Consider the following 27,558-nt stretch of genomic DNA (forward strand, 5'->3'; position numbering starts at 1 on the left):
TGATCCCTTTCACATGTAGTTTCATTCAGCCAGGTGTCGCCCATCCTGTATCTCTGCATTTCATTTTCCACCCTTAGTGCAGTACCTTACATTCCCCTCTGTTGAAGTTCATTTTGTTAGCTTTGGCCCAGCTTTCTAGTCTATTTAGATCATTTTGAATTTTGATCCTGTCATCTGGGGTGTTAGTTATTCCTCCTAATTTGGTGTCGTCTGCAAATTTGATAAGTATGCCCCCAATTCTGTCATCCAAGGAGGACTTCCTCTTAAAATTTCTCTTAGGAGCTAAACTGATTAGTTCATTTGTTTGTAATTTTACCATTCAGCTAACTATAGAGGAAATGGCCATGGTTGGGAAAAAGAACTCACCCACTCCCATTGAGAGGTTCTCCTTCAACTCTTAATATATTTGTGCATTCCTCATGGCACCATTGTTATGGGGCAGTAGCAATAAAGGGGAAAGTAGCTGGTTTTTTCGTTCTTTTTTCTTTACTGCAGAACAGTGTTTTGGTGATCTGTAGCACAGTGCATTGTGTGAACTGTTTTCTCAGAAAATAACCTGAAGAGTTAAGATCTACCAGTGTAGTTTTATTGTTTTATAGTAGGCTTACAAAAATTAGTCTAATGGTTAGCCTGGGAAAAGCTGTCAAATGGTACCCTGATATTTTCTTCATGAAGCTTGAAGCCATTAATAATTGCCCTGCAGAAAATCTTGGTAACATAGCTACATTACGAAGAGAACTTGCTCCTGACATTTCTTGAACAAAAGGTTAATTGTGCATTTAAAATGAAGTGGAGTGAGACGTGACATTGCTTCTTTATTTGCTCAGGTGTGACAGCTTTATTGTTCAGCTTGAACTCTTCTAGATAGCACATGTGGTCTTGCTTTTCAGCATTAGGACACTTCGTCAAACTCAAGTCAAGTATTAACCATCTAGACTGAAAAATATGTAATAGTGGAGTGGAGAACATTGTATGATCTCTGTTGAATAATGTTACCGTTGCATTTTGTTGAAGAACACTGAAATCTCTTTAATATGCATTCTGGCTAGTGATCAGGATGCTTAAAAGAAAGACTTTATGAGAAATCTAAATAGATGTGTTGTTGTTGTTGTTGTTGTTATTGTTGTGTGCCTTCAAGTCATTTCAAACTGGCAAGTTTCATCAGAGGGAACTTGCCATTGTCATCTCCTGAGGCTGAGGTGGTGTGACCTGCCTAAGGTGACCCAGTGGGTTTCATGGCCTGTTCTCCAAAGTCACAGTCCAGTGCTAAAATTACTACACCATTCTAATGTGGCTCTCATTAGTAGCCACATTTGTAAGCTGCTTTGCTAGTCACCCTGAAGTTATGGACAAAGTGTGAGAATGACACATTTTAAAAGATGGGTGAAATGATATTGAGACCAAAAGAACATGCAGCTAGAGTTTTAATTATATTTGTTGTTAGCTGCCTTTGAGTTCATCTTGACTCATGGCAACCCTGTGGATGAGACACCTCCAATACTCCCTATTCTCTACTGCTCTGTTTAGGTCCTACATATTCATACCCATGACCTCCTTAATGGAGTCCATCCATCTAGCACAGTGATGGTGAACCTTTTAGAGGCCGAGTGCCCAAACTGCAACCCAGAACCCACTTATTTATTGCAAAGTGCCGTGTCCCTCTGGCTTTCTAGTAACAAACTCTGGCAAGCCCTGAGCTAGGGCAACGGCACATGTGCCCTCTGAGTGCCACCTCTGGCACGTGTGCCATAGCTTCGCCATCACTGATCTAGCATGTCGCTTTCTTCTCTTTCTACATCCCTCCACTTTTCCTGTCATTACTGTCTTTTCCAGTGAGTTGTGCCTTCTCATGATGTGGCCAAAGTATGACAGCCTTAGTTTAATCATCTTGGCTTCTCTGGAGATTTCTGGCTTGATCTGCTCTAGGACCATTTTTGGCTGTCCATGGTATCCCCAGCACTCTTCTCCAGCACCACATATCAAATGAATTGCTTTTCTTTTTATCTGCTTTCTTAATTGTCTGGTGCTTGCATCTATAAATAGAATTAGGAAATGCAGTGGTTTGGACAGCTCTGACTTTCGTGCTTAGTTGTATATCTTTGCTGTTTAATAACTTTTCTATCTGCCCTCTTCATTCTCTGTCTTCTGATTTCTTTACTGTGGTCTCCATTCTGATCAATGTTTGATTCATGATATGAAGACTTTACCGTTCCTTTTTCCTCACTGTCTAGGTTGAATTTCTGTAGATCTTTCATTGTCATTATTTTTGTTTTCTTTATGTCCATCAGTAAGCCTGCCTTTGCACTTTTTTCGATCTTCCTTAGTAGTTATTCTAGGTCTGTGGTGTTTTCTACTTGTAGTATGGTGTCATCTCCATATCTTAGATTGTTGATATTCCTTCATCCTGTTTTCACTCCTCCTCCTCCTGTGTCCATGCCTCCTCTTTGTATAATATTTTCACCATATAAATTGAACAGGTAAGGTGAAAGGATACAGCCTTGACTGACCGACCCCCTGTTTCTCTGTGTTCTTATCTAACAGTAGCTTCTTGTCTGAAGTACCTATCAGATGCAGTGGCACTTCCATGTTTTAAGGATATCCCATAGTCTTTCATGATGATTTGATGTAGTCTATGAAACACACACTGATTTTCTTTTAAAATTCCTTGTTGTGTTCCATCAACCAGTGTATTGTATTTGTTTATTTATGTATTTATTTCATTTGTGTGCTGCCTTTCTCCCTGGAGGAACCCAAGGCAGCTCACAGATAAAAAACATTTGCAACATGGTCCTTAGTGTCTCTTCCTTTCCTGAATCCTGCTTTCCCCTCTGGGAATTCTCTCTCCATGTAGGGTGGAGTCTGTGCTGCAGAATTATGAGCCTAACTTTGCTTGTGTGGGAGATTAGTGCTATGGTCCTATAGTTGCTGCAGCCTTTTGTGTCTCCGGTTTTGTAGATGGGGATTTATATTGATCATTTCCAATCTGTTGGCCACCATTTTGTTTTCCATATTGGTTGACATATGCTGGTTTGCACTGGAGTTGATTCTGTCAGTGTGGATTATAACAGTTTGATTGGAATATAATCTGTTCTTGGTTCATTATTTTCCTCCATTTCTCTTATTGCAAGATGACGTAATCTTATAACATGACATAGCCTTATAAAAATATTTATAGATTCTCCTAATTCTGTTTTTTTCATTTTATGCTTTAGTAGAGTGGAAGCTATTGAAGCTGAAGGCATCTGTATGGACCCAAGTGCTCAGTTTGTGTTGGGAGGGGATCTGAAAATGCAATATAGGTTTACCTTTGTTGAAAGCTTGAAGGGATGTGGCATTTGTTTTCTTTCTAGAAATCTGAACCATCCATTGAGGACATTGGGTGCCGCATTTAGAAATGGGGAAAAGTTGTCCAAGAGATTAGATTTACAGTACTAGGATTCTTTGAAACAGTTACCCCCTTCTGTGGAAGGAAGGTCTTTGGGAGTGACATTAGCCTCTGAGTGTATGTGTATATGCTAACTCCATTGTAATATTTAAAGTACTGTTTAGCAATAGTGAGGATGGCTTTATATTACAATGGGTGCTACACATTTTACTTTCAAAGTGTTTTAAAACTTTTAGAGATTGAAAAGTAAAAATAGTGCCTTTATTTATTTATTTATGCTAAAAGCTTCTCTTCTTTCCTCTTCATTCCCTTCTGTTGCTTTCACAACATGATTTTACTAGTAAACACATCTGTGACATTTTGAAAATTCTGGCACCAGTATTAAAGTAAATTTAATTTCTGTACAGTATTGGATTTACTAAACTATGTATGCATACAAATATTGGCAGGCTTAATCAAAACAAATGTTACTTTTTCTGTATTTAAATACACTGCATTGTATTTGTTTGAACTACTTTAAAGTATCCTAAGGATAAACTCTAGGTGTGTATCAGACTTAGGATTTTGATTTTAGGTTTTTTCTGTGTTACTTCCAAGAAATGGTATTCTGACCCACTGAGTACCTTGTCTGTTTCAGTTATTCATAACTAGAAGATGGTACGCACACAGAGAGAGTTAGAAGTTGCAGAAAACACAGTATACTATTATTGTTCTAGGCATGTGCTAATTCTGGTTGATTTGCACAATTGTAGTACTCTGGGTGGTAATAAGCCAGAGCACATGTTGCCCTATGAGTACAGAAAAGCTCTTGACCATTGCAGGTTTAGAGTCCACTATTCAGGGTATCTTCTTTTCTCTAGCACTGTTGGCTTTAGGAGGGATGATTCTGTGTGTAAGTCAGAGGTAATGCTATAAATCCAATTTATTTTTATTTTTTTTATTTCTTCTTACATTTGTACTTTGCTGTATCACTTCAGTTTAAGACAGGCCCCAAAACTGTAGTGTGTTCATCTGTTTTAACCAAAACATATAAGAGTGATTTTTAAAGGGCAGAATGAACTATATATAAAACAGAATTAGTACTACAAACTGAGATTCTTTTGCATTGTTAAGGCCAAGGTTATGTTGCTGTAGATACATTCATCATGCTTTATACAGTCATGTAGCAGAGATAAGGTGACCTTCTCTTCCAGAAAGGCATGTGATGAATCACTTAGCTTTCAAAAGCCTGAACCATGTGTATATTTCAACTAGTGACTGGTGTGCTTACAAAGCCGAAAAGCAGTGTATCATTGTATATCTGCACTGGCATGCCAGGACTGTTCTAAATGTCATGGTAACCTACATAAAGATCTCTTGTGTTAAAAGCTGAACTGTTGCAGTTCTTAAAGGTACAAGGTAGAGGTATTCCCCGTTGACAAGGTTGTCAAGTTGTGTCCGACCATAGCGGGTGGTGCTCATCTCCATTACTGAGCCAAAGAACCAGTGTTGTGAAAAACTACTCTGTGATCACATGGCCAGCATGATTGCACAGAACACTGTTTACCTTCCCACTGGTGTGGTACCTATTTATCTTCTTGCATTTCCATACTTTCAAACTGCTAGGTTGGCAGAAGCTGGGACTTGTGATGGGAGCTCATGCATCATGTGGCACCTGGGCCTCAAACTGCCAACCTGCCAAACTTGCAGTCAACAGAGTCAGCATCTTAACCACTTGATCCACCACATCCCATAGTTCTCACACAGAGGTAATTCCCTAGACACAACAGTTGTACATTGGGAAGGGTAAAATGTAAAGATCATACTTCTTGTTCCTTCATTGCCTTAATCCAGCAATACAGTCCTTCACACACAATTACTGTTCTCTTTTTACACCTGCAGATTTCTGTAGAAATGAGCAGGAAAGGATCAGGTAATACAGTTTGAACTCATTCTATTTGGAAGCTGGTTAGCTGTTCCAGTGAGGGGCAATTTCATACTGAAGTTTTGGGATTAGGCCAGATCAGTAGTTTTGGGAGCGTCATGAAGCAACAGCTGACAGTTTCACAGTCACAATTTGTTCTAATGCCAGAAAGGAGCAGCAACTGTCAATTGGGGATGAGTTCTAGTCTAGTTTTGACACATTCAATTGTTCAGTGAGCCAGGGATCAGCATCTAACTGACATATTTCCCTGCATGTACTTACTGATTTGCATAGTATTTCTTTGGGATTGGTTGTTGCAACAGTAGTGAATATACTAGTCTTTGTTACCCTCAAATGTGGAATGAGACAGCTCTTTTTACAATGTTACAGTTTGAAATAAGAACCTTTAAGAAATATTAGTTGCCTTTCCCAATTCTGACCTCCTGATTCAGTTTATACTGTTACGGTTTTACAGTTGGCCCTCCATATCCAGGGATTCAACCATCCATGGCTTGAAAATATTTTTAAAACATATATATATTCTAAAAGACTATATATAAATTTTAAAAGCAAACCCTGATTTGCATAAGTCCCTCCTGGAAATACACTTACTGATTTCTGGTAATCCTTTAGAAGAGAGGATGCACATGTAAGGGGACTAGAACCTTTCATTCCTCAAAGGATTCCCCCCCCCCCCCCCCGTGCACATTACCCTTATAGTTGAGGCTGAAAGTTTACTTTTCTTGTGATGTGGCAAATCAAGGAAGATGAATTGAATCTTATTTTGTGTTTCTCATGCTTTGGCTTAATGGAAGATATGAAGAATAGATGCTTTAAAGTCCCACTCCCAGTAATCACCAATCCCATTATCGTTATGTAATGTCATTTCTTCCTTCCCTCTCATTTGCAGCGAAGATACCTGGTTCTTATAGTTTCATTGCTATCTGTGGGTATGAAATCTATAATGCTTGTTATAAAATATTTGGCATTTGTTATCTTTCATTCTTCCAGCAGGCAAATACTTTTTCATTCAATCAGACTTTTGGTGACTGACTACATAATGTATTTATTTTTTAATCATATTGTGACCTGTATTGCTCTTAGTATTTCGAGGAAAGCAGGATATTAAATAAACTGTAGAACTGCTTATAGTAGACCAGTTGTATTGGCATTAGTGTTTATAAAAAGCCATTCTGGGAGCCTTTTTGCCTAAAAGGCAAAGTATAAATACTCAAAATAAATAAACAAATAAATAAAATATAGGACCTTGTTATTGCTGATGTTATTTTCTTAACAGGAAGTTTTATAGACAAACCAAAATAAGCTTTGTAAATTTGCTAAGATTAACCTGTTGAATTTTAACATTCTATTCTTGTAGGCTAAAATAAAACCCTGCAGATTAATATACTGTAGTATTTGGAAGGCTTTTTTGTCTGCTGGGGGTTTTCTTTCTGTCTAGAACTATTGTGCCAACTTTTAAAGAAATATCTGTGATTTTGTAACTTACTGATGTGCTTCATAGAACTTTTGTGACCCAGATCCTAAGATCTGTTTTATATGTAGTGGTGGGAGTATGTATATCTTTCGGACAACATCTGTCCACCCAGAAAGTGTCCTGAGTTTGTCAGAGGCTTGTAGTGCTATAAACTTTTTTAAAAACTGCAAGTTCAAATTGTATAAGGTATGTCTGAGTATCATGAAGACTAAAATAGGTACAAATTTCCCATACCTTGGATCAGATATTGAATCATAGAATCGTAGAGTTGGAAGAGAGCACAAGGGAAATCCAGTCCAACCCCCTGCCATGCAGGAAATCTAAATCAAAGTAGCCCCGATAGATGGCCATCCAGCCTCTGTTTAAAGACCACCAAGGAAGGAGACTCCACCATCCTCCGAGGGAATGGGTTCCACTGTCGAACAGCCCTTACTGTTAGAACAGATAGCAGTCAATAAATCAGAAGAAGATAGAAATGGGAACTGCAGCTATGAAAGAACTAGGTAAGATCCTGAAGTGCAAAGTAAACACCAGTGTTAGCATTGTCCAAGCCATTGTATTCCCCATTACCATGTATGGTTGTGAGAGCTGGCCAGTGAAGGTGGACATGAAGAAAATCAACTCATTTGAGATGTGGTGCTGGAGAAGAGTGCTGAAGATACCATGGACAGCCAAAAAGATAGAGCGCCCTCCCTCCATAACTGTCATCTTTCAGCCTGTGAGGGAGAGAATAGGCTGGCTCAACTCCATCAGGGCCAGCCTGAAGATAAAGCGCCCTCCCTCCATAACTGTCATTTTTCGGCCTGTGAGGGAGAGAATAGGTTGGCTCAACTCCACCAGGGCCAGCCTGAAGATAAAGCGCCCTCCCTCCATAACTGTCATTTTTCGGCCTGGGAGGGAGAGAATAGGCTGGCCCAGCTCCATCAGGGTCAGCCTGAAGATAAAGCGCCCTCCCTCCATAACTGTCATCTTTCGGCCTGGGAGGGAGAGAATAAGCTGGCCCAGCTCCATCAGGGCCAGCCTGAAGATAAAGCGCCCTCCCTCCATGACTGTCATTTTTCGGCCTGGGAGGGAGAGAATAGGCTGGCCCAGCTCCATCAGAGCCAGCCTGAAGATAAAGCGCCCTCCCTCCATGACTGTCATCTTTCGGCCTGTGAGGGAGAGAATAGGCTGCCCCAGCTCCATCAGGGCCAGCCTGAAGATAAAGCACCCTCCCTCCATAACTGTCATCTTTCGGTCTGTGAGGGAGAGAATAGGCCGGCTCAGCTCCATCAGGGCCAGCCTGAAAATAGAGAGCCCTCCCTCCGGTCCATCTGCCTTGATCCAGGCCTCAGAGGGAGAGATGAACTGCTGGACCTGATCCCCCCCCAACCATTCCCTTCTCCTTCTCTCTTTTGTGTCGCGTCTTTTAGATTGTAAGCCTGAGGGCAGGGAACCGTCTGTTATCCCCTCTGTTGTAAACCGCTCGGATTCCCAGTGATTGGGCGGTATATAAATAAATCCTATTATTATTATTATTATTATTATTATTATTATTATTATTATTATTATTATTAAAAAGACAGACAAATGGGTCCTAGAACAAATTAAGCCTGAACTCCTACTGGAAGCCAAGATGATGAAATTAGACACATCATGAGAAGGCATGACTCATTAGAAGAGACAACAATGCTAGGGAAGGTAGAGGGTAGTAGAAAGAGAGGCAGACCACTCGCCAGATGCCTAGACTCAATCAGGTAACTTATGGGCTTGAGTCTGCAGGATCTGAGCAGAGCAGTGGAAGACAGAGTGTCTTAGAGATGCCTCATCCACAGGGTCGCCATGAGTTGAGGGGTGACTCAAAGGAAGTTAACAACAACAAAACTTAATTAAGTCTTGTAGAATCTACATGACAGCGTGTTCTGAGCCTCTCCTGAATTTGCCTCAGACTGTTTTTGATCCAGCTCAGCCCTTGACATGTCACACTAGTGTCTTTAGTTAATCTCTGAACAGATCTTGAGAGTCATATGGAAGAATAAAATTGGAATAAGGGAGAGAGGTGACAGCAGTGTTTCAGATGAGTTTCTCATTTTTATGAAATCTGCCATTACTTTAGCCATTATATATAATAATAATAATATAATAAAAAATATTTGCATTTTTCCTGCTTCTCCCAGGTGGATCGAGGTGGGATTACAGCCCAACAGTAACAATAAAATACAAGAATAAAACATAAGTTCAAACATTAAAACAGTTAAAAACAGTGCAGTCAACTTTTATAAGATAAAATGTTCTGATCCTGGATAGAAGAGTGAATGATATCATTACAGATGATTGGGTGGATAGGCTTGCCGGAAGAGATCCATTTTAATTGCCCTCTTGAAACTCTCCAAGGAGGTAATAAGACGGATCTCTTCTGGGAGGTTGTTCCATAGTTTAGGAGTCACTGAGGTAAAGGTTCTTTGGGAAGTTGAGACCAGACTGGTTGGATGTGCTTCCAGCAGATTTTTCCCGGAGGTTCTGAGAGTGCGGGGCGGATTATACAGGGAGAGGCATTCCTTTAAGTAACTTGGGCCCGAGCCATGTAGGGCTTTATAGGTGATAACCAACACCTTGTATTTCACCACCTTCACTTTCACCCGAAAGCTAATAGGTAGCCATTGAAGATCTTTCAAAATAGGTGTTATAGGTCAAATTTTGAAGAACCCGTGGCCAATCTGGCTGCCGTGTTTTGTACTAATTGAAGCTTCTGAACTTGGTAGAAGGGTAGCCCCATGTAGAGCACATTAAAGAAATCAAGGCGAGAGATTACCAGTGCAAGTACCACTGCTTCAAGGTCCTTTCGGTCCAGGTAGAGACGCAGTTGGCGTATCAACTGAAGTTGGTACCAAGCACTCCTGGCTGTCTCATCTACTTGAGATGACAATTGTGGTGATGAGTCCAGGAGTACTCCCAAACTGTGAACTTCATCCTCTAGGGGAAGTGTGACCCCATCCAGGACAGGTTGACTAATTTCCCTCCCAGGACCTAGGGAACCTATCACTAGTACCTCCGTTTTCTCTGGATTCAACCTGAGTTTGTTTTCCCTCATCCAGCCCAAGTCAGACTGCTCTGCCTTCAACTACTGCTTCATCTGCTCAGTTGGAGGTTCCCATTTCAACTTGGGCCCTTCAGCTGCTACATCGTCCTCTGATTTTAGATCTGATTATAACTTGGTCACCATTCCAATATGGAACTCTCCTCCCACTGTTGGGTGAGGTATGTCCTTCTCCCAGAGATGATGTGAATGGCTAAGTCATTAGACTTAGCTATCAGGCAGCTTCAAGCACAAATTGATGATCCAGTTTTCCACCATGTCCAGGCTCAGGATATTGTTTCAGCTGCTTTGACAATGTTCTCATACCTTCTGCAGGTCATTTGCAAATCCTCAGTGATGCTGTATTCAATACCATATATATTCAGCAGGCTAGAAACCCTTTGCAGAGTTCAGGTTTCTGACATTCTTTAGCTTCCTCAGCATTCTAAGCCAAATTTAATTAGTTTCAGTGGGAAGGCCTTTATATAAGGGTGCTGGAGGTTGGCGGGAGCACCCCATAACACTTATGTAACACTCTAGAAGGTTCTGAAAGATGCACTGTGCAGGCACAGGATAGCCTGTTCATGAGAGTTCACAGGAACTGCAGTTACAAGTATGCAGTCTGTTCCTCTCCATGACTCCCAAATGAGTAATTCTACTTGGAGAACCTTGAAGAACCACCAGATCATGGCTGATTTAATATATGAGGGGAAAGGGATCTGCATCTGGCATCTCTTGAACCAAAACTACATCTAAAGCTTCACCAAATAATTTAGAACCAAGAAATAGGTTGCCAGATTTGCCTTTGATTTGGTATCCTTATTCCAACTTTTTAGCCAAAGCTGGCATCTGGCTGCAACACTGTCAACTGTTGCAGGAAGCAAACTGAACTGAATCAAGACTGACAATTACCATGAAGGCCAAAGCTTTGGCCAATTTATTAACACCTTCTCTAAACCTGGTCTTTTATCTCAGTATCTGGGTAGAAGATCCTTTGTCCATTTAATAGGACCTCTAGCAAACAAAGATGTCACTAAAGCCACAGAAATGGCAAGAGCAGCTTCTTCATGAGACCTGCACAAAAAGGGCTCCAATTTTTTATCCTCAGCATTTTGGTGGGTATCATCAACATCCCTAGGGAATTTTCAAAACCAGCCCCACTACAGCAGCATCAAAAGAGCAACTTTAATAATAATAATAATAATAATAATAATAATAATAATTATTATTATTATTATTATTATTATTATTATTATTATTATTATTTAATTTTATCCCACCTCTCCAATAAGATCAAGGTGGATCTTTTAACTTCTTCATAACCTTAAGTGGTAAAGAATAAAGGCATTTAGTATCAACTGGTCAGATTTATCAGAGCCTGGGTGAGACCACTCCCCTTACATTGCATCTGCAGTAATCTCAAGGTACTGTGCAGCAGGGTAATCATAATAATAATATTTGCTTAATCTTAGCTCTGATTTCTGGCATCCATTCTGCAATATCACCAGAAATTTGGTCCTCAGATGCCAAGTTTAAAGTCTTTCCACCACCTTCAGAAGGATAGGAAACTCCTCTGAATTAAACTGATTTACAGGAGTCTGTTTGTGAGCTTGCCCACTTCCCTAGAATCATAGAGTTGGAAGAGACCGCATGGGCCATACAGTCCAACCCCCTGCCATGCAGGAAATCCAAATCAAAGCGTTCCCGACAGATGGCCATCCAGCCTCTGCTTAAAGACCTCCAAGGAAGGAGACTCCACTACACTCCGAGGGAGTGTGTTCCACTGTCAAACAATCCTTACTGTCAGGAAGTTCTTCCTAATGTTGAGGTGGAATCTCTTTTCCTGTAGCTTCCATCCATTGTTCCGGGTCCTGTTCTCTGGAGCAGCAGAAAACAAGCTTGCCCCCTCCTCAATATGACATCCTTTCAAATATTTAAACGGGGCTATCATATCACCTCTTAATCTTCTCTTCCCCAGGTTAAACATCCCCAGCTTCTTGAGTCGTTCCTCATAGGACAAGGTTTCCAGACCTTTCACCATTTTAGTCGCCCTCCTCTGGACACGCTCCAGTTTCTCAATGTCCTTTTTGAATTGTGGTGCCCAGAACTGGACACAATATTCCAGGTGGGGCCTGACCAGAGCAGAATACAGTGGCACTATTACTTCTCTTGATCTAGACATTATACTTTTATTGATGCAGCCTAAAATTGCATTGTCCTTTTTAGCTGCCGCATCGCACTGTTCACTCATGTTCAACTTGTGGTCTACTTGGACTCCTAGATCCCTTTCACATGTAGTTTCATTCAGCCAGGTGTCCCCCATCCTATATCTGTGCAATTTATTTTTCTGCCCTAAGTGAAGTACCTTACATTTGGCCCAGCTTTCTAGTCTATTCAGGTCATTTTGAATGTTGGTCCTGCCCTCTGGAGTATTAGCTATTCCTCCTAATTTGGTATCATCTTCAAATTTGATAAGTATGCTCCCAATTCTGTCATCCATGTCATTGATAAAGATGTTGAATAACACTGGGCCCAGGACAGAGCCCCATCGGACCCCACTGGTCACTTCTCTCCAGGATGAAAAGATGCCATTGTTGAGCACCCTTTGGGTTTGGCTGGTCAACCAGTTACAAATCCATGTAACAGTTACTTTGTTTAGCCCACATTTTACAAGCTATCCCTATCAAAAAGAGAAGTGGGGGAGAGACAAAAGCAGCAGAAACCTATGATTATGATAAGGCAGAGACATTTTTATCCTTCGTTTTAGCCTGGGGGCAGGAGGGCAGCTCCCTTCCTCTAAGATTCCTTCCCCATCCAGTGCTGCGAACAGAGGACTTAGAGGACTGATGTCTTCAAGAGTGTTGTGACTGTTTATAGACTCCAGAGGTCTCCAGAATCTTTCACACTAAACATGGATTGGCATTTTTCACACCCAGTATGACCTTCCTGCTCAACTGGTCCTACATCATATTGGGCAGCTGCTGAAACTGCTGCTGCCTTCCCCAACCCTGAGTGCCCACTACTTGGCAGACATTAAGGGAAGTCCAGTGTCATAGTTCAAGGGTTAGGGCCTGGCCCTTGTGGAGGAGGAATGAGAGGAAAACGGGTATCATAATTACTCGTGTGGCTATGCTGCACTTTCCACCACCCTCACACCCTCAGCTTTCCATGGTGGAGTGTTGGTACAAAACTGCTGCCTCCGTGGACAGAACCAGGGCAGCATCCAAGCCCCCAATGAGGGTACATAGACACAATGTTGGTGTGCCCCTGATGCTGCAAACTGCCACCTTGTCTCTGTGACCTTGTCTAAGGACAGCTCAGGGTTGTGAGCTCTATCCATCCTCCTCATTCCTCCTTATATCTATTATGGTGGAGAAGCATTGGGATGAAGAAAAAAGCTTTCTTCACAAGACTGCAGCTACAGCCCTGTCCAGCTTTGTGGGAGACAGGACAGAACTGAGGGGAGGTGCTAGCTTTGACACTTAGGATAGAGGAAGTGATAGAGTGAAATAAAGCCCAGCTTCAGAAATTCATGGGAGGAGCAAGACCTAGTGTAAGGATGCCTTCCCCACACTACAGGAAAACAGAAGAGCACTTAAAATAGATTCCCATTTGTAAATTGCTTCTGCATTAACTCTCCGACTGTTACTTATCAAAACATCTTTTGTCGAATATTCTCTTGCCGAATTTGATTCAGATATTTTTTTTTTGGAATCCTGTGATAGGTTTTGTTGGCTTTTTGCAATAAATATATTCTGTTTTGCAGCTGATTTTCTCTTGGAAGTTGGTTGATAGTTAAGGTATTGAAAGAAATCAAATTTAGTTCTTCCTTGGTTTTATTGAGTAACTCACTTTACAATAATATACATAAAGAAATCAAGTTTTTCTTTCTCTGTCTTTGTGTAGACTCTACCAGCAGCTAGTTGTTATGTAGTGTTCTCAAACACCTGTGCTATCTTGTTTTGAGTTTTCAAGATTAATCAAAGTCCTGCTTATTTGCGAGATAACGACTTTCATCTGAGTTTTAGTGGGAACTACTGTGTATACCAAGATGCTGTAATGATCAGATTTTGATGGTTTGTGACTGGTTATTTCGGTTTAGCTCAGTGGTTCCCAACCTGTGGGTTGGGACCCCTTTGAGGGTTGAATGACCCTTTCATGGGGGTCACCTAAGACCATTGGAAAACACCTGTTTAATTACAGTTATGAAGTAATTTCATGAGTTTGGTCATCAGAACATGAGGAACTGTATGAAAGGGTCGCGGCATTAGGAAGGTTGGGAACCACTGGTTTAGCTTCTTGGTTCCTTTGACCACAAAACACCATCTTGTCCTTAGCTTGACTTATGTTTTGTGACCTATGCACTGAGCCCTATCCTTTTGGTATACATTTAGGTTTATTTTTTCTTTATTTTCCTTGATATATATATTCCTAAATACAATCAGCCCTCCATATGCACAGATTTTTATCCACAGATTTCAGCTATGCACAGCTTTAAAATATTTTTAAAAAATATATGAATTCCAAAAAGTAAACCTTGATTTTGCCATTGTATATAAGAAACACCATTTTACTGTGGCACTATATTTAATGGGACTTGAGCATCCATGGATGTTAGTATCCACAGAGGGTCCTGGAACTAACTCCCAGCCAATACCAAGGGCCTAATGTATATATTCTGTTTCTTCTTCTCTAATTTCTTACTTATGAATAAATCTACTTCATTATAGCACATGTGTACAGTATGTGTTATTAGGAAAACCTTCTAGATCTAAAGCTACCACTTAACTCCTTGTTTATTACCAAAGCTAGGAAGTAACTCAGTTTTTAAATGAATTGCATTGAGACCTAGTTACCTTTTCAGTATTTAGATGAGAAGTTATTTTTTTGCCTACAGTGGCCTTCTCTGTAATTCAGTCCTTTTCTGTGGCATGAGATCAAGTGTCTGCCTGTTACTGATTAGTTAACTTTGACTCAGTCTGACCAAATGGAGGGGCTAGAAGGCTTACACCGATGGGTACATCATGTTGCATCTTTTATGTTCGTATTCAGCAAGTGAGAAACTAAGCTTTGAGTTAGAACAAAAACATAGGAAAGTTTTTGTTTGATTGGCAATATACACACTACGTGGGGTTGGATCCAGATTCAGGCACATGCAGGTAGGCTCCTTCCTATGAGACAATTCAATGCCAAGGTTTGGTGTCTCTGCTGAATGGGATGAGCTTGTGGTTCAAGAGAGGATGGGAGTACTCTGAAAATCAACTAGGATTACTTTCTATGTGCAGAGCCCTTTAGTCCGTAGAAGATAGCTCGTATATCTAGCTAAAAATAGCACGTTTTTTAAAAAAAGGCACTCTTCAATATAAAGGTTTTGTAAAATATCTTAAGTTAGAAAGATTCCAGCTGTTCTTGAAAATGAGTTTGGAGGAATTATATGGTACTTTTAAAATAAAGAAATTTATATTAAGCCATCTTTAGCCCTGTTAGAACAAATATATGTTCAGCAATAGTAGCACATATTTCTGAGTTCTCACTAAACTTGCAGAAAACGAAAGAATAAAAATAGCACAATTTGGTGAGCCTGATAATGACAGGATGAATGAAACAGCACTAATTACTGGTACTTTCTGCAATTGTCATGCACATTGAATGGAGTGGGGAGCAGAAAGATTCAAATTTAGCTTCATAGAGGAGGAAGTTGATAAACTGGGCATCTACAGAGGTTTAATCCACAACAGCTGCAATCTAGTAAATTGGGATCACTTTGCTTCTAGCAATAGTGATGGGTTTTTAGACCCTATTACACAAGTATACAGGTTTTTTCCCTGATATTAGTGTTCCATACTGAATTTTGATAACCATTAACAATTAACATTCGTATTGTTGAGAGTGAAAAAAAAAATAGTGCTAAGATAGAAGATAGCCTGGAACAGAACTGTTTTCCCTTTTTAGGTAGTTAGAGGAGAACCTATTTTCAGACTTCATTAGGTGGTGTGCCTTTAATTTGGGGTCCTCGTGTGTGTAGTCTTCACAAAATCATGAGGTTGTAGTGATACTGTTTCCAATGTCGTTTTCTTCTTACGTATTTTGAAATACAAAACACTTAAAGGCCAAAGCTGGTACACTGAATTGGGCCTTGAAACATAGTCAGCCAATGTAAGCAGTACTGGAAAGTATAAAACAGTCAGAGTGCCTATCTCCTGTAATGTTTTCGCTCTGAATTCTGTAGCAATTACAGTTACAGTGTTGGCCATGTAGCAAAATGCAACAAAATCTCAAATCCACAAAACATGCCTTTATTGGGCCAACAGAGAAGCACAAAATATATCTTTTAAGCTTTCATAGCTTCACTAGCTTATTTGTCAGACAAAGATGTTAAAAATCATATGGGAAAAGAAAAGTGATGATGTCATAGGCTGACATTTTGTCTCAGATGTTACTCCTGTTGTATGTTAAGATGGTCTAGAGCAGTGATTTTCAAAGTGGGTGGTACACCCTGGGGCCAGTGGAAAGTCCAAGGGACTGGGGGGAAGGGGTAGCAGGGGGGCCTTCAGTGAAAAGTATTGGTGTGCAAGAAAGACAAGGGGAATAGCAGTAGCAAGTACATTTCTATACTACTTATCAGTTTATTTAAGCACTCCCTAAGCTGTTACAATGTGTAAGCCAATTGCCCCCAACAAGTTGGTTACTCATTTTAGCAACCTTGGAAGGATGCGAGCCTGAGTCAAGCCTGAGCCCTTGGCTGGGACTGAACTCACAACCTTGTGGTTTGTGAGTGAGTGGCTGCAGTACAGGTATTTAACCACTGCTCCACCAGGGCTCTTTAGGGCCATGGTGGGGGTGGAGGTTGCATGAAACTTATTTTTAGGGTCCCTTAAAAAACCATGAAGTCCCACTGCTCTTTGCCTTCCCACACATGCTCACTCCCTTAGCCACATCTTTTGCTAGTAGTGGCAAGAAATGCTTGCGAGTCATGTGTTTTGGCATTGTTCCTGTGGCTTGGAGCAGTGCCCTTTTGGGACAGACAGACTCATGGGGGCAAGGAGTTAGAGCATGTGGTGATGGTGGGAACAAGTGGTGGCAAAAAGGAGCTTTCAAATTTGGTAAAGCTTAATAATAATAATAATAATAATAATAATAATAATAATAATAATAATAATTTATTTGTGTTTCCCCACCTCTCCCAGTGGGTCGAAGCGGGGTTACAGACTATTAAAATCAATACATATAACACTCTTATAAAAACATAGCTTTTTTAGCTTTGCCAGGACTTGGCTGGCAGGCAAGCAGCACTGCTGCTCCCGCTTTCTTTTATTGGACAAGCTGAGAGAAGAGTAACAGAGGAAGCAATGTTTTTTGGGGGGTGGGGTGCAGAACACTTGTAGCTGCATGGGGAAGACATGTCTCTGGGGATGGAGGGGGAGGAATATCTGGGGTTGATTCTTGGAAAGCATCCTTTACCTTGGGTTGGCTCCTGTAGTTAAAATATCTCCCTTTCCTGGTCTACGCTCTTCTCCAGTCCAGGGTATGTGTCCTCTGTAAACCACCTATACACACACTGGCTGCATTCTCTCCGCTGGGGACTGTTGGAAAGAGAGCAGCAACCAAGATTGATTGTTTTAAATTTATAGTAGAACAGTACACCTGATATCAAGAAATAGGTATCAAAGGACGGTAGGGTTGTCACCCAAGAGGAAAGGGGGCGGTAGCCCAAAAAACTTGAGGACCACTGGTCTAGAGGGATATCAATGCAGGCAGAGCCAACTGTCCTTGGTAATGTAGGAACCATGGACAGTGGGCATTAACAACAGGCAATAAAATTTCAAATCTGTTGGCAGCAGCAAAGTATGGTGGGCCCTTGGTATCTGCTGGGGTTTGGTTCCAGGACTCCTGCCCCCATGGATAACAAAATCTGTGGATGCTCAAGTTCCATTAAATATAATGGCATAGCAAAATGGTATCCCTTATATAAAACAGAAAATCAAGGATTGCTATTTGGGATTTATACTTTCCCCCAATATTTTCAAACCATGGATGCTTGAATCCGTGGATAAAAAAAATCTGTGCATAAGGAGGGCTGATTGAGGCTTTCCTGTGTGATGCTAACTGCTTCTTTCTTAGGAAGAGAACATTGAATTTCTCTAGAGTTAAGACTTACAGCTTAATTTAAAACTGCTTTGCAAGTAAGATTTCTTGTTTGTAAAAGTAGATTTGCACTGTGTCTATTTTAAAGTTTACTTTCCTGTCAGGCACTTGCATTTATCAGGACTTGAAGAAGATACATAGTGATTTTGGCAGTGCAGCCTGAGTCATGTGTTGGAATTGAAGTCATGTGTTGGAATTAAGGTCTAAATATATTGTACAAAAATGTTTAAAGTAATAGTAATCTCTTTCTTCTATAGTACAGCTCAAAGTATCATACATATATTAGACCTTACTTTTGAGAGAAGGGAATATAATTTGGGGCTTTGTCATCCTAAATTTACCTTAGCTACACGTTTTAAAACTGTTAGGTAAACAAATTGCATGAAACGTTGTAGTTCACTGAAAGTGAGGACCATGCTTAAATTTGTACAGCAGTGGATGTGAAGTTGACTCATATTTTCCAGTGGATCTGTTTTTAGGTCTTGATAACTAATCCAAAAGTCTGTTCAGAAATTCTCCTTTGATGGAGTGACCTGGCATAAGAGCAACAAATAAGTTTATCTTTGTCCTTTCGTTGTTTAATATATTGTGTAGAAAATGGAGGTTCAAATGGCTGTTTCTGACTGTTACGTCGCTATGTTACAGGTGTTAACAGAAAGCAGCTTCAATATGTGTAAAAGAAACTGTTCAAAATAGTTCAGGAATTAAGCATGTGAACTGCTCCAGGGGGAAAATAGGGGGGGAAAAGTCTATGTACCTTGGGAAAATGTCTGTGGAAAAGGCTTCATGTTAAATTGTTACACTGCATAGGGCAATACTACAAGAGAAGAGGGGAGTAAGAGCAAGTAGCACAACTCTTAAATACAGTGACTGGAGAAATCCATTATCCATTAAATGGAAAAGTTGTGGCCTCTACATTCTGCATTGGTGGCTGGGCACCAGAAATACTCAGAAGGCACAGTGGGGTGAACAGTGAAGAGGTCTCCTTTTCATTTTAAGGTCAGGCATTTCTGAATAAATAACCAATAAAGTAGTTTTGCATGATCTGAATTCTCACTATTAGGTAATAATTTGTAGTATGGGGGTATGGTATGTACTGGTCATTTTAATAATACTTTTAAAATTACCTTTCTAATTGATAAATTTCTATGAATAGTAGCAAATCACAAAAATACTTTAAATGAGCAGCAGCAATGGGAGGGGAAGATGAAAAGCAAAGCTCTTCTTGATGCAGAGAAAGAATGGAGAGTCTTCAAAATGTTAAAGAAACCCTTCATATAAGTTATGACATGATGGGGAATCTGGATTGCAGGCTAGATACGTTCTGCTTAGGGAGCAGACACAGGCTAAGCATGTTCTCCTTTGAAAAACTGAAATTTTAAAGCAATCCAGGACATGTCATCTAGCGCTAGATTCCAAGCCGTACTTGCAATAGAGGTGGGAGGGACACCTCTTCTGACTTATGGCTGGGATTTGGTTTGATTTGATTTGTTTTCTGCCTCAGCAGAAAGACAGAAAGTAGCATCCTGTACTGTGTGACTATGCCCTTCATTCCAGAGAGCAAAGCAGAGCAGCCTGTTTTGGTGTTGCTAGTTACTTTCTTACCATCGTATTCAGGCAGTAAGCTGTCATCTTTTTATGCTATTCATTTGGGATGGGAATCATGTGATCCATCAGATGGTGTTGGACTCCAACTCTCAACAGTAACTCCCAGCCAGTGTAGTCAATGCCCTGGAAGTTGCAGTTCAGCAACACTCAGAGGGTTACATATTTCCCATCCCTTTCTTTTATGCAATACCATAAATCTTTGGGGCATAGTATAATAGAAATGACTAGAAACTATTTCTGTTGTGCTGTCAAGTCAGATTTGACTTGTGGGAAACCTATGAATGAAGGACTTCCAAGCACCCTGTTATTAACAGCCCTAATCTGGTCTTGGAAACTCAGAGCTTTGCCTTTCTTCATTGAATCTATTCTCTTACTGCACTATTCTTTTTTCCCTACTGTCTTCCACTCTAAAAAAAGGTAAAGGTTTCTCCTTTGACTAGTAGTCAAGCCTGAATGTAGGGGGCGGTGCTCATCTCCTTTACTAAACTCGAGATGATTCTGTGCCAAAGAAGGCTCTGTGATCACGTGGCCAGCATGACTGCACAGAACGTTGTTACCTTCCCACCAAAGGCAGAAGTTGGGACTAGTGACAGGAGCCATCATGCATCACTTGGGTCTCAATCTGCTTACCTTGCAGTTGTCAGTGTCAGTGTCATAACCACTGAGACACCACGTCCCTTCTTCCACTCTACCAAACATTATAATCTTTTCTAATGAGTTATGTCATCTCAAGATACTTCCAAAAAACAATAACTTCAGTTTAGCCATTTTGGCTTCTAGAGATAGTTCAGGCTTGATTTGTTCTTGGGCCTATTTATTTTTCTTTATAGCAGTACATGGTATTCCCAGTACTGTCTCCAGCAGCACATTTCAACTTAGTTGATTCTTCTGTCAATTTTCTTCCGTATCCAGCCTTCATAACTGGTGGAAGTGCTCTCATGCCTCCAGAGCCAGAATATTGTAGTAGTTTAAGCCTTGGACTATGACTCTGGAGACCAGCATTTGAATCCCCACCCAGCCATGGAAACCCATTGGATGGCCTTGACCAAGACACATTCTCTCAGCCTAAAAGAAAGATAAAGGCAAACCCCTCTGAACAAATCTTGCCAAGATAACCTTGTTATCGGTTCACCTTAGGATTGCCTTAAGTCAGAAATGATTTGAAGGCACACAACAAACACTCCTTAGAGGTGCTGGGAGTAAAAAAAGTTGGACTTTTTTTACAGGAGCAGGTGTGGCCCTGCAAGGTCTGCTAGTGGGCTAGCTAATTGGCCACTAATGCTTTCAAACAATATAAAATCATTTTTAACAATGATAATAACAATAAAAATGATGCAGTATAAATACTCCCTATGAAAAGGCAGACACCTAGACATCTAGTTACCAAATGCCTGTTGAAATAAAAATTCTTTACCTTCTGATAGAATGAGGGACCAATGTAGCCTCCTATGAAAAAGAGTTTTGCAGTCTGAGAGAAGCCACTGTGTGTCAGGTAGGCAAAAATTCAAAGTAAGAAAAATATTGTTGCATTTGTTGCCATGGAGATTAGGCTAATTATTTCTGTTAGGAAGATTTTGATTCCTCATCCTACTTTTTAAATGAACTGCTTTTTGGATGGAAATAATTATATTGGCTCACTTGCCTTAATAACGGAGATGAGCACTGACCCCTACAACCTTTACCTTTACTTTTTCTACTGCAAATTCAAAACAACCAATCTTGGTTGCTGCTCCCTTGCATGCAATCACTTTGGGAGCAGTAGCCAAGCAGCTGGCTGAGCTTATTGCTTGTGCCAGCCTTGTAGCTAAGGCCACCGCAGGCAAGAGGTTTCTTGGTTGCTATTTGACTGGCTGCTCAGTTGCTGCCCCCTTTGTGCCCTGTCATCCTGGGAGCAGCAGTGGAGCAGCTGGCTGAGCAATGACCGAGAAGTCTCTCACCCCTGCAAGCCTTGCAGCAAAGGCCAGTGTGGACAAGAGGCCTCTTAATTGCTGGTAAGATGCTGGTAAGGAAGTCAACTCACATGGGCAGGAAAAGAGTGGGAGACACCACTGCGCAAACTGATCAGCAAGAATGTGTGGTGGTTTTCTGGGGAACCTGAAAAGAAGTTTAATAATGTAATCCTCATTCCCATCATGGCCCTAAAGATCACTGGTTCCCCTTGTTTTTCCTGCACACCAATACTTTGACTAAAGTCCACCTCCTGCCGCCCCATTCCCCTCACCACCTCCCTACTGCCCCCACAGATAGTTTTCATCCCCTCCCCTTCTATTCTTTTCTCATAGGGCATGGTTTCTAGACCTTTCACCATTTTAGTCGCCCTCCTTTGGACACACTCCAGTTTCTCCACATCCTTTTTGAAATGTGGTGCCCAGAACTGGACACAGTATTCCAGGTGGGTCCTGACCAAAGCAGAATAGAGTGGCACTATTACTTCTCTTGATCTAGACACTATACTTCTAGAGGTGAGAGAGGGCAAGAAGAAACTCATTAGGTGATCTTCACAAGTTCAGTTTATTTTTTACTTTATCTTTATTTTCTGATATTAGAATTATATGCTTTTTTCCCTAAATGAATCCTTAGTTAACAGAGTGAGTGCTTTCATAGTTTCATGTAGAGGAAGACGTATGAACTTCTTTAAAAAACAACAACACCTGTCTTTATTGAGGACTTATATCTTTGTGCTAGTACCTAGTCAAAACTGCCATCTCTCAGATGATACACAAGTTTCTGGGCGGTGGAGGCTTGTTTTTTGTTTTGTTTTTTCCATTTTGCTCACGCTTATTCTCTGCAGTATGCTGAACCCATCTGCCAAGACTTTTGTATTGTCAGGTTAGTGAATAATATCTACATGCATGTTTCTGTAAAATTCTTAGTGGTGCAAACTCACATCAAAGGCTAACCAGAAGAGGAATAGAATAAATAGAAAATAAAAACGATTTCTAGTCTTGGCTATCATTAGGATATTTTAAAATTTAATTTATAAGCAAAATTCAATAAGAAAGGCAAGGAAGTTTTGGTTTAAAAGACACTGTATTTGAAAAGATGAGAAATGTTTTATCTTTGCAAAATAATTGGCAGCAAATATTTTATTGTGCTGTTTTTACTGTTGCACTGCCCTGTGTATTGCTATAGGAGTCTGGCAGGGAAAATATGTAACAAGTAGAGCAGACTTTCCAAGTCACTTTGGCAACTGACTTAGTACTTGCCATTCTGGTTCAGATAAAAAAGCCATTTAGGCCAATTGTCTCTGTTATTAGATAGCCATGTGTTCCTGGGAAGTATATGTAATGTTGCATAAGCATAAGTAGCATGTGTCAAGTTCTCTCCAGCAGCTAGCCAGTGCATATCAGAAGTAGATAGTTGTTTCAGATGTGGAGACTGCATTTTAGTTGTTATGATCGATTGCCATAGTTAGACACATCACTGGAGGAGAAGCTCATTCCTTTTCAGTTATCTAAGGCTAAGATCCTGCCTGATTTTAGCATAACATAAATGCATGTTCCCATAGTGATGGTGGACCCCTCTGTTCATAGCCAGTTGTGCAGTGTGCACCACAGATTTAAGACCAGCCATTATGTACCCGCTTAAAAATGAGCAAAGTTTCATGGAATAATTGGCTGCATGAGGGACTGGGTTTATTCAACTTTTGAGAAGACAGTGCAGTGATTTTTTACATTCATATAGTGCCCTAACACATTTCTACCCTAGTCTAGGGATTATAGTTGGTCCTTAGTATCTGTAGAGGTTCCATTTGAAAGCTTGGCTAATGTAGGTTTTTATTGTGGATTTTGTTGGCCATAAAGGTATCACTGTTTTGTGGATTATGGATGTTATTTACTTTGCTGTATGGCCAACACAGCTACCCCGTATCACGTAATATCTGTATAGTTAACTAAACAGGTAAAAAGCTACTTACATGTTGTTGTGCCCCGGTAAACATGTTAAATAATAATAACAGTGTTGAATAACAACAAATGAGAACAACAAATGAGAAGTGTTACTGAACCAAGTTGTGTTGATGTGGGGCTTGACTTCAAGAGAGAAGAGCCTGGGTGTACTTGTCTTTTGTTTGGGATTAAACATTGCACACAGTGGAGACTGCAGTCAAGAGATAAGAAGAAGACTAGGAATGGGAAAGGCAACCATGAAAGAGCTAGAAAAGATCCTAAAGAATAAAGATATACAACTGAGTATCAAAGTTAGAATAGTCCAATCCATAGTATTCCCCATCACTATGTCAAAGCTGTGACTGTGAAAAAAGCGGATAAAAAGAAAACCAATTCATTTGAGATGTCGTGTTGGAGAAGAGTGCTGAGGATACTGTGGACAGCCAGAAAGACAAACAAATGGGTCCTTGAGCGAATCAGGCTGGAAATATCTTGGGAAACTAAGATAATTAAACTGAGGCTGTTGTATTTTAGCCACATCATGAGAAGATATGACTCATTGGAAAAGACAAAAATACCAGGAAAGGCTGAGGATAGAAGGAGGAGAGGAAGACCATCCACCAGGTGGATGGACTCAACCAGGGAAGGCACAGCCACTCAGAGGTGGTTTTTCCAGTTTCTTCCTCAGAAATATAGGCTACGGTACTTGATATTTGTTGGCAGTATTCCATCCAAGCACTAACAAGGCCTAACCCTGCTTAGCTTCCAAGATCAGACAGAATCTGGTGCCTTTATAGCTGGATGAAATCTTACATACAAAATTAACTTTTTTCTTGTTGAATATACTGTGCTTGTACAATGATTACTATCCTAGTGCTATCATTAGCACTGAAGCTAAGCATTTCTATTTAAAATCTCACACCCCTCCAGGACAGTATTATACAAGTATATTTATTGTCAGTAATGTTTTTGACGGTTCAGAGGATGTATATCCATATTCTGCAAGAAAGAACCTATTCCCTCCTCTCCACTTGCTTAGAGGAGGACTTGCATCTGGTGATAATCCACATTTTCTTTTTCACTTTAACCAGGACTAGGCATTACAGTGTTATTCACCAGAGCTTTCCAAAGTACCATTTTTAGTCCATTGTTATAATTGTGACTTGATGGACATAAAAACAATGTTGTTGAAATAAAGTGCACAGCATATTTATAAAGCACATTATATTGAGTGCAATATAGGATTGATGTATATAAACAGATTTTATTGCTGTTTTATGGATGGTTTCAATTTTAGAAAATTTTAAATGTAAAAGCAATTTATAAACAAGTCATCCCTTCTCTTTCAAGTCTGTGCAGAAGCATATAACCCAGATGAAGAAGAAGAAGATACAGAACCAAGGGTAAGAGAAAACAAACAAGCCATAGCAATTTCTTACACAGATTAATAGACTAGGGTTTCCTGTTGCTTCTGTAATGCACAGTTTATACCTGGGCTGCCTTTTTTCTGTAACATCAGACATATGAACTACAAAATGAAATATAGTGATAAGTGAAGCAACAGCACTTTGTTCTTTGACACATTTATGTTTTGTTACAAACTTATAGCAAAAGCTTTTCAGAATTGTACCTCAGGTTTTTTGGTTACATGAGTTTTATCACATCACTTGTGTTACTTAGGGGAGAGTAGAACTGTGTTAATATCCAGACTTTTCACATATTGCTCACTTATCCCCCCCCCCCCCCAAAAGGTGGCAAAACTGTTCTTTGGTATAGCTGACCCTTTCCCTCAATATTTCAGAATAAGCACGGGACATAGAATACTTTGTTGTTTTGGGGTGCCTTCAAGTCATTTCTGACTTACGGCAACCCTAAGGTGAACCTATCATGGGCTTTTCTTGGCAAGTTTCTAGTAAGGAAATTTAATGCCTCTTCATTTCTGTTTATTATAATTAAACTTTTAGTGTTCAGATATTTATTTTGCTTTGTTGTGTTTTGCAGGTAGTTCACCCCAAAACAGATGAGCAGAGATGCAGGTTGCAGGAAGCTTGTAAAGATATCCTCATCTTCAAAAACCTAGATCAGGTACCATTGCTCATGTTGTGCTTACTATTTTAATTTGATACCACATGTTAATGATGTGAAATTAACCTTTCCAAAATTATTAACATGCATATATGAGATCATGGTGATTTGTATTGTAGCAATGTGTGGATAAAGTAGGATCAACCTATTTCAGTTTTCCCAAAGCATTTCAGAAACAGACACCCGCCATCGCCCTGAAATGTTAAAAACAGAAAACAGTCCTTTGTGTGAAAAAAAGCAGTGCTTTTAGTTCTTTAAGTATTTATCATACACATTTTAACAGTAATACTTTAACAACCCTATAAAGGTTGTTAAATTCTAATAAAAAATGCTATATTTGATAGGATTTAATCAATATGCTTGTATTGTTTTTATGCTGTATGTAGGATTGCTAAGTTGGTTGTCTTCCCAAAGAGATAAAGAAACGGACTAAATAAAACAGTGGTGTGAGAAAGTTTGGGTTGCCAAAGTTTAGTACAGTGCACCGGCGTGGGCACACCATAAGTGGCTTTAAGCATACAATGAGGCCACACGGCAATAGAACAAAAGGCGCGTGTGCCACGCCACAAGCATATGCAGAATTTCACTTTAAGGGAAGGGCCCACTCTATTGTTAGTTGGATTTGTCATTGATCATGTATCATCAGTTTCCCCCCCCTCTGGGAATAAAAGACATGGACAGTTCTATCAGTCTTTTCTTTGACTTTATAAACTAACTACGCTTCACTGTGTCAGGTCTGTGTATACTGTGTGGCCTAGGCTATTGTCTGTATTACAGAATTCAGTTTTTTTTGCAAATATCTCTACTTCGGTGAATTTGAATGAGCCCCAAGCAATTTTTCCCAAGAAGCATTGCAAGAAATATTTCTTGATAAAATTATCTCAAAACATTTCAGGAAGCTATTCACTTATACAGCCACTTCTCCAGGTTCAAACATTTACTAGAGGGCAAGTATCAGAGTTTGTGTGGCAGCTCTTCCTTTCCACTGGGAATAGGGAATGGAGAAATTGCTTTTCAGGGATTGTTGTTCCTATTGTCACTGGAGGTGTATATTTTGATCTGCCAAACCTAGAAACTGTGCACAAGACAGTTTATTACTTGGCTAGTTGCAAACCTTGGCACAGTGGAGAGAAGCCTTTTAAGCACATTTATTAACTGTGTTGCGAATTGCCTTCTGATATAATTCCAAGCCACTGCCAGCTGCTCTGAAATTTTAACACTAAAGCTATTAGCAAACTGCCAAAAGCCGTTGAAGAGTTTATGCTGCTGGTGATATTCTTAAATAGATGCTGTGCTAGTGAGAAGTGACAAATCACAGTAACCTCTCTGGTTGTGCTGATACCAAAGATACTGTGCAATTATTATTTTTTTGGAGAATGTTGGAAACAAGTCTTGGGCTGTAAGCTGACCATGTAGAGCAGGGGTAGGCAACCTTTTTGAGCCGGGGGCCGGGTTGCTGTCCCTCAGACAACTGGGGGGCCGAAGCCGGGGGGTGGTGGAGATTCCACCCCCGGGGATGGTGCCTCACACTGGGGGTGGAGCTTCCACCCTCTGGGGCAGAGCCACATGCCAGGGCGGAGCTTCCACCCTCCAGGGGCGGAGCCACACTGGGACGCAGCTTCCTCCCTCCGGGGGGCGGAGCCGTATGCCGGGGCGGAGCTTCCACCGAAGCCCCACAAGGAGAAGGAGGCGTGTGCCTGGCCTTTCCTCCTCAGTCCTTTCCTTCGGTCGAAGCCCAAAAATAAATAATTAAAATATATTTTAATAAATAAATAAATAAATAAATAAACAGGTCCGGTTGCAGAAAGCACAGCAACTTTTAGTCACCAATGCGCTTGTACAAAGACATTTTGCAAAGAGAATACCAAGGGATGCAAGCATAATAAAAACAATTTTTTGTTAGCATGTGGAAGCTACCATAAGGCCGCGGAACAGGGGGAAATGCATGCACAGTGTCCCAAACCAGAAATAAACAAGCCAGCCCATGTTGAGACA

The 27,558-nt window shown here is 40.4% G+C and overlaps 1 protein-coding gene across 1 annotated transcript in view; it reads left to right on the forward strand.

Annotated features, from left to right (window-relative positions):
- PRKAR2A (protein kinase cAMP-dependent type II regulatory subunit alpha) overlaps positions 1–27,558 on the forward strand; it is a 101,458-nt gene that overhangs the window by 31,481 nt on the left and 42,419 nt on the right. Inside the window, exons 4-5 of the mRNA XM_042447443.1 lie at positions 24,829–24,881; positions 25,480–25,563. Coding sequence (XP_042303377.1) covers positions 24,829–24,881; positions 25,480–25,563 — 137 coding nt within the window. The remainder of the gene's footprint in view (positions 1–24,828; positions 24,882–25,479; positions 25,564–27,558) is intronic.

The sequence above is a fragment of the Sceloporus undulatus genome, chromosome 2, assembly GCF_019175285.1.
Source record: "Sceloporus undulatus isolate JIND9_A2432 ecotype Alabama chromosome 2, SceUnd_v1.1, whole genome shotgun sequence".
NCBI lineage: Eukaryota > Metazoa > Chordata > Lepidosauria > Squamata > Phrynosomatidae > Sceloporus > Sceloporus undulatus.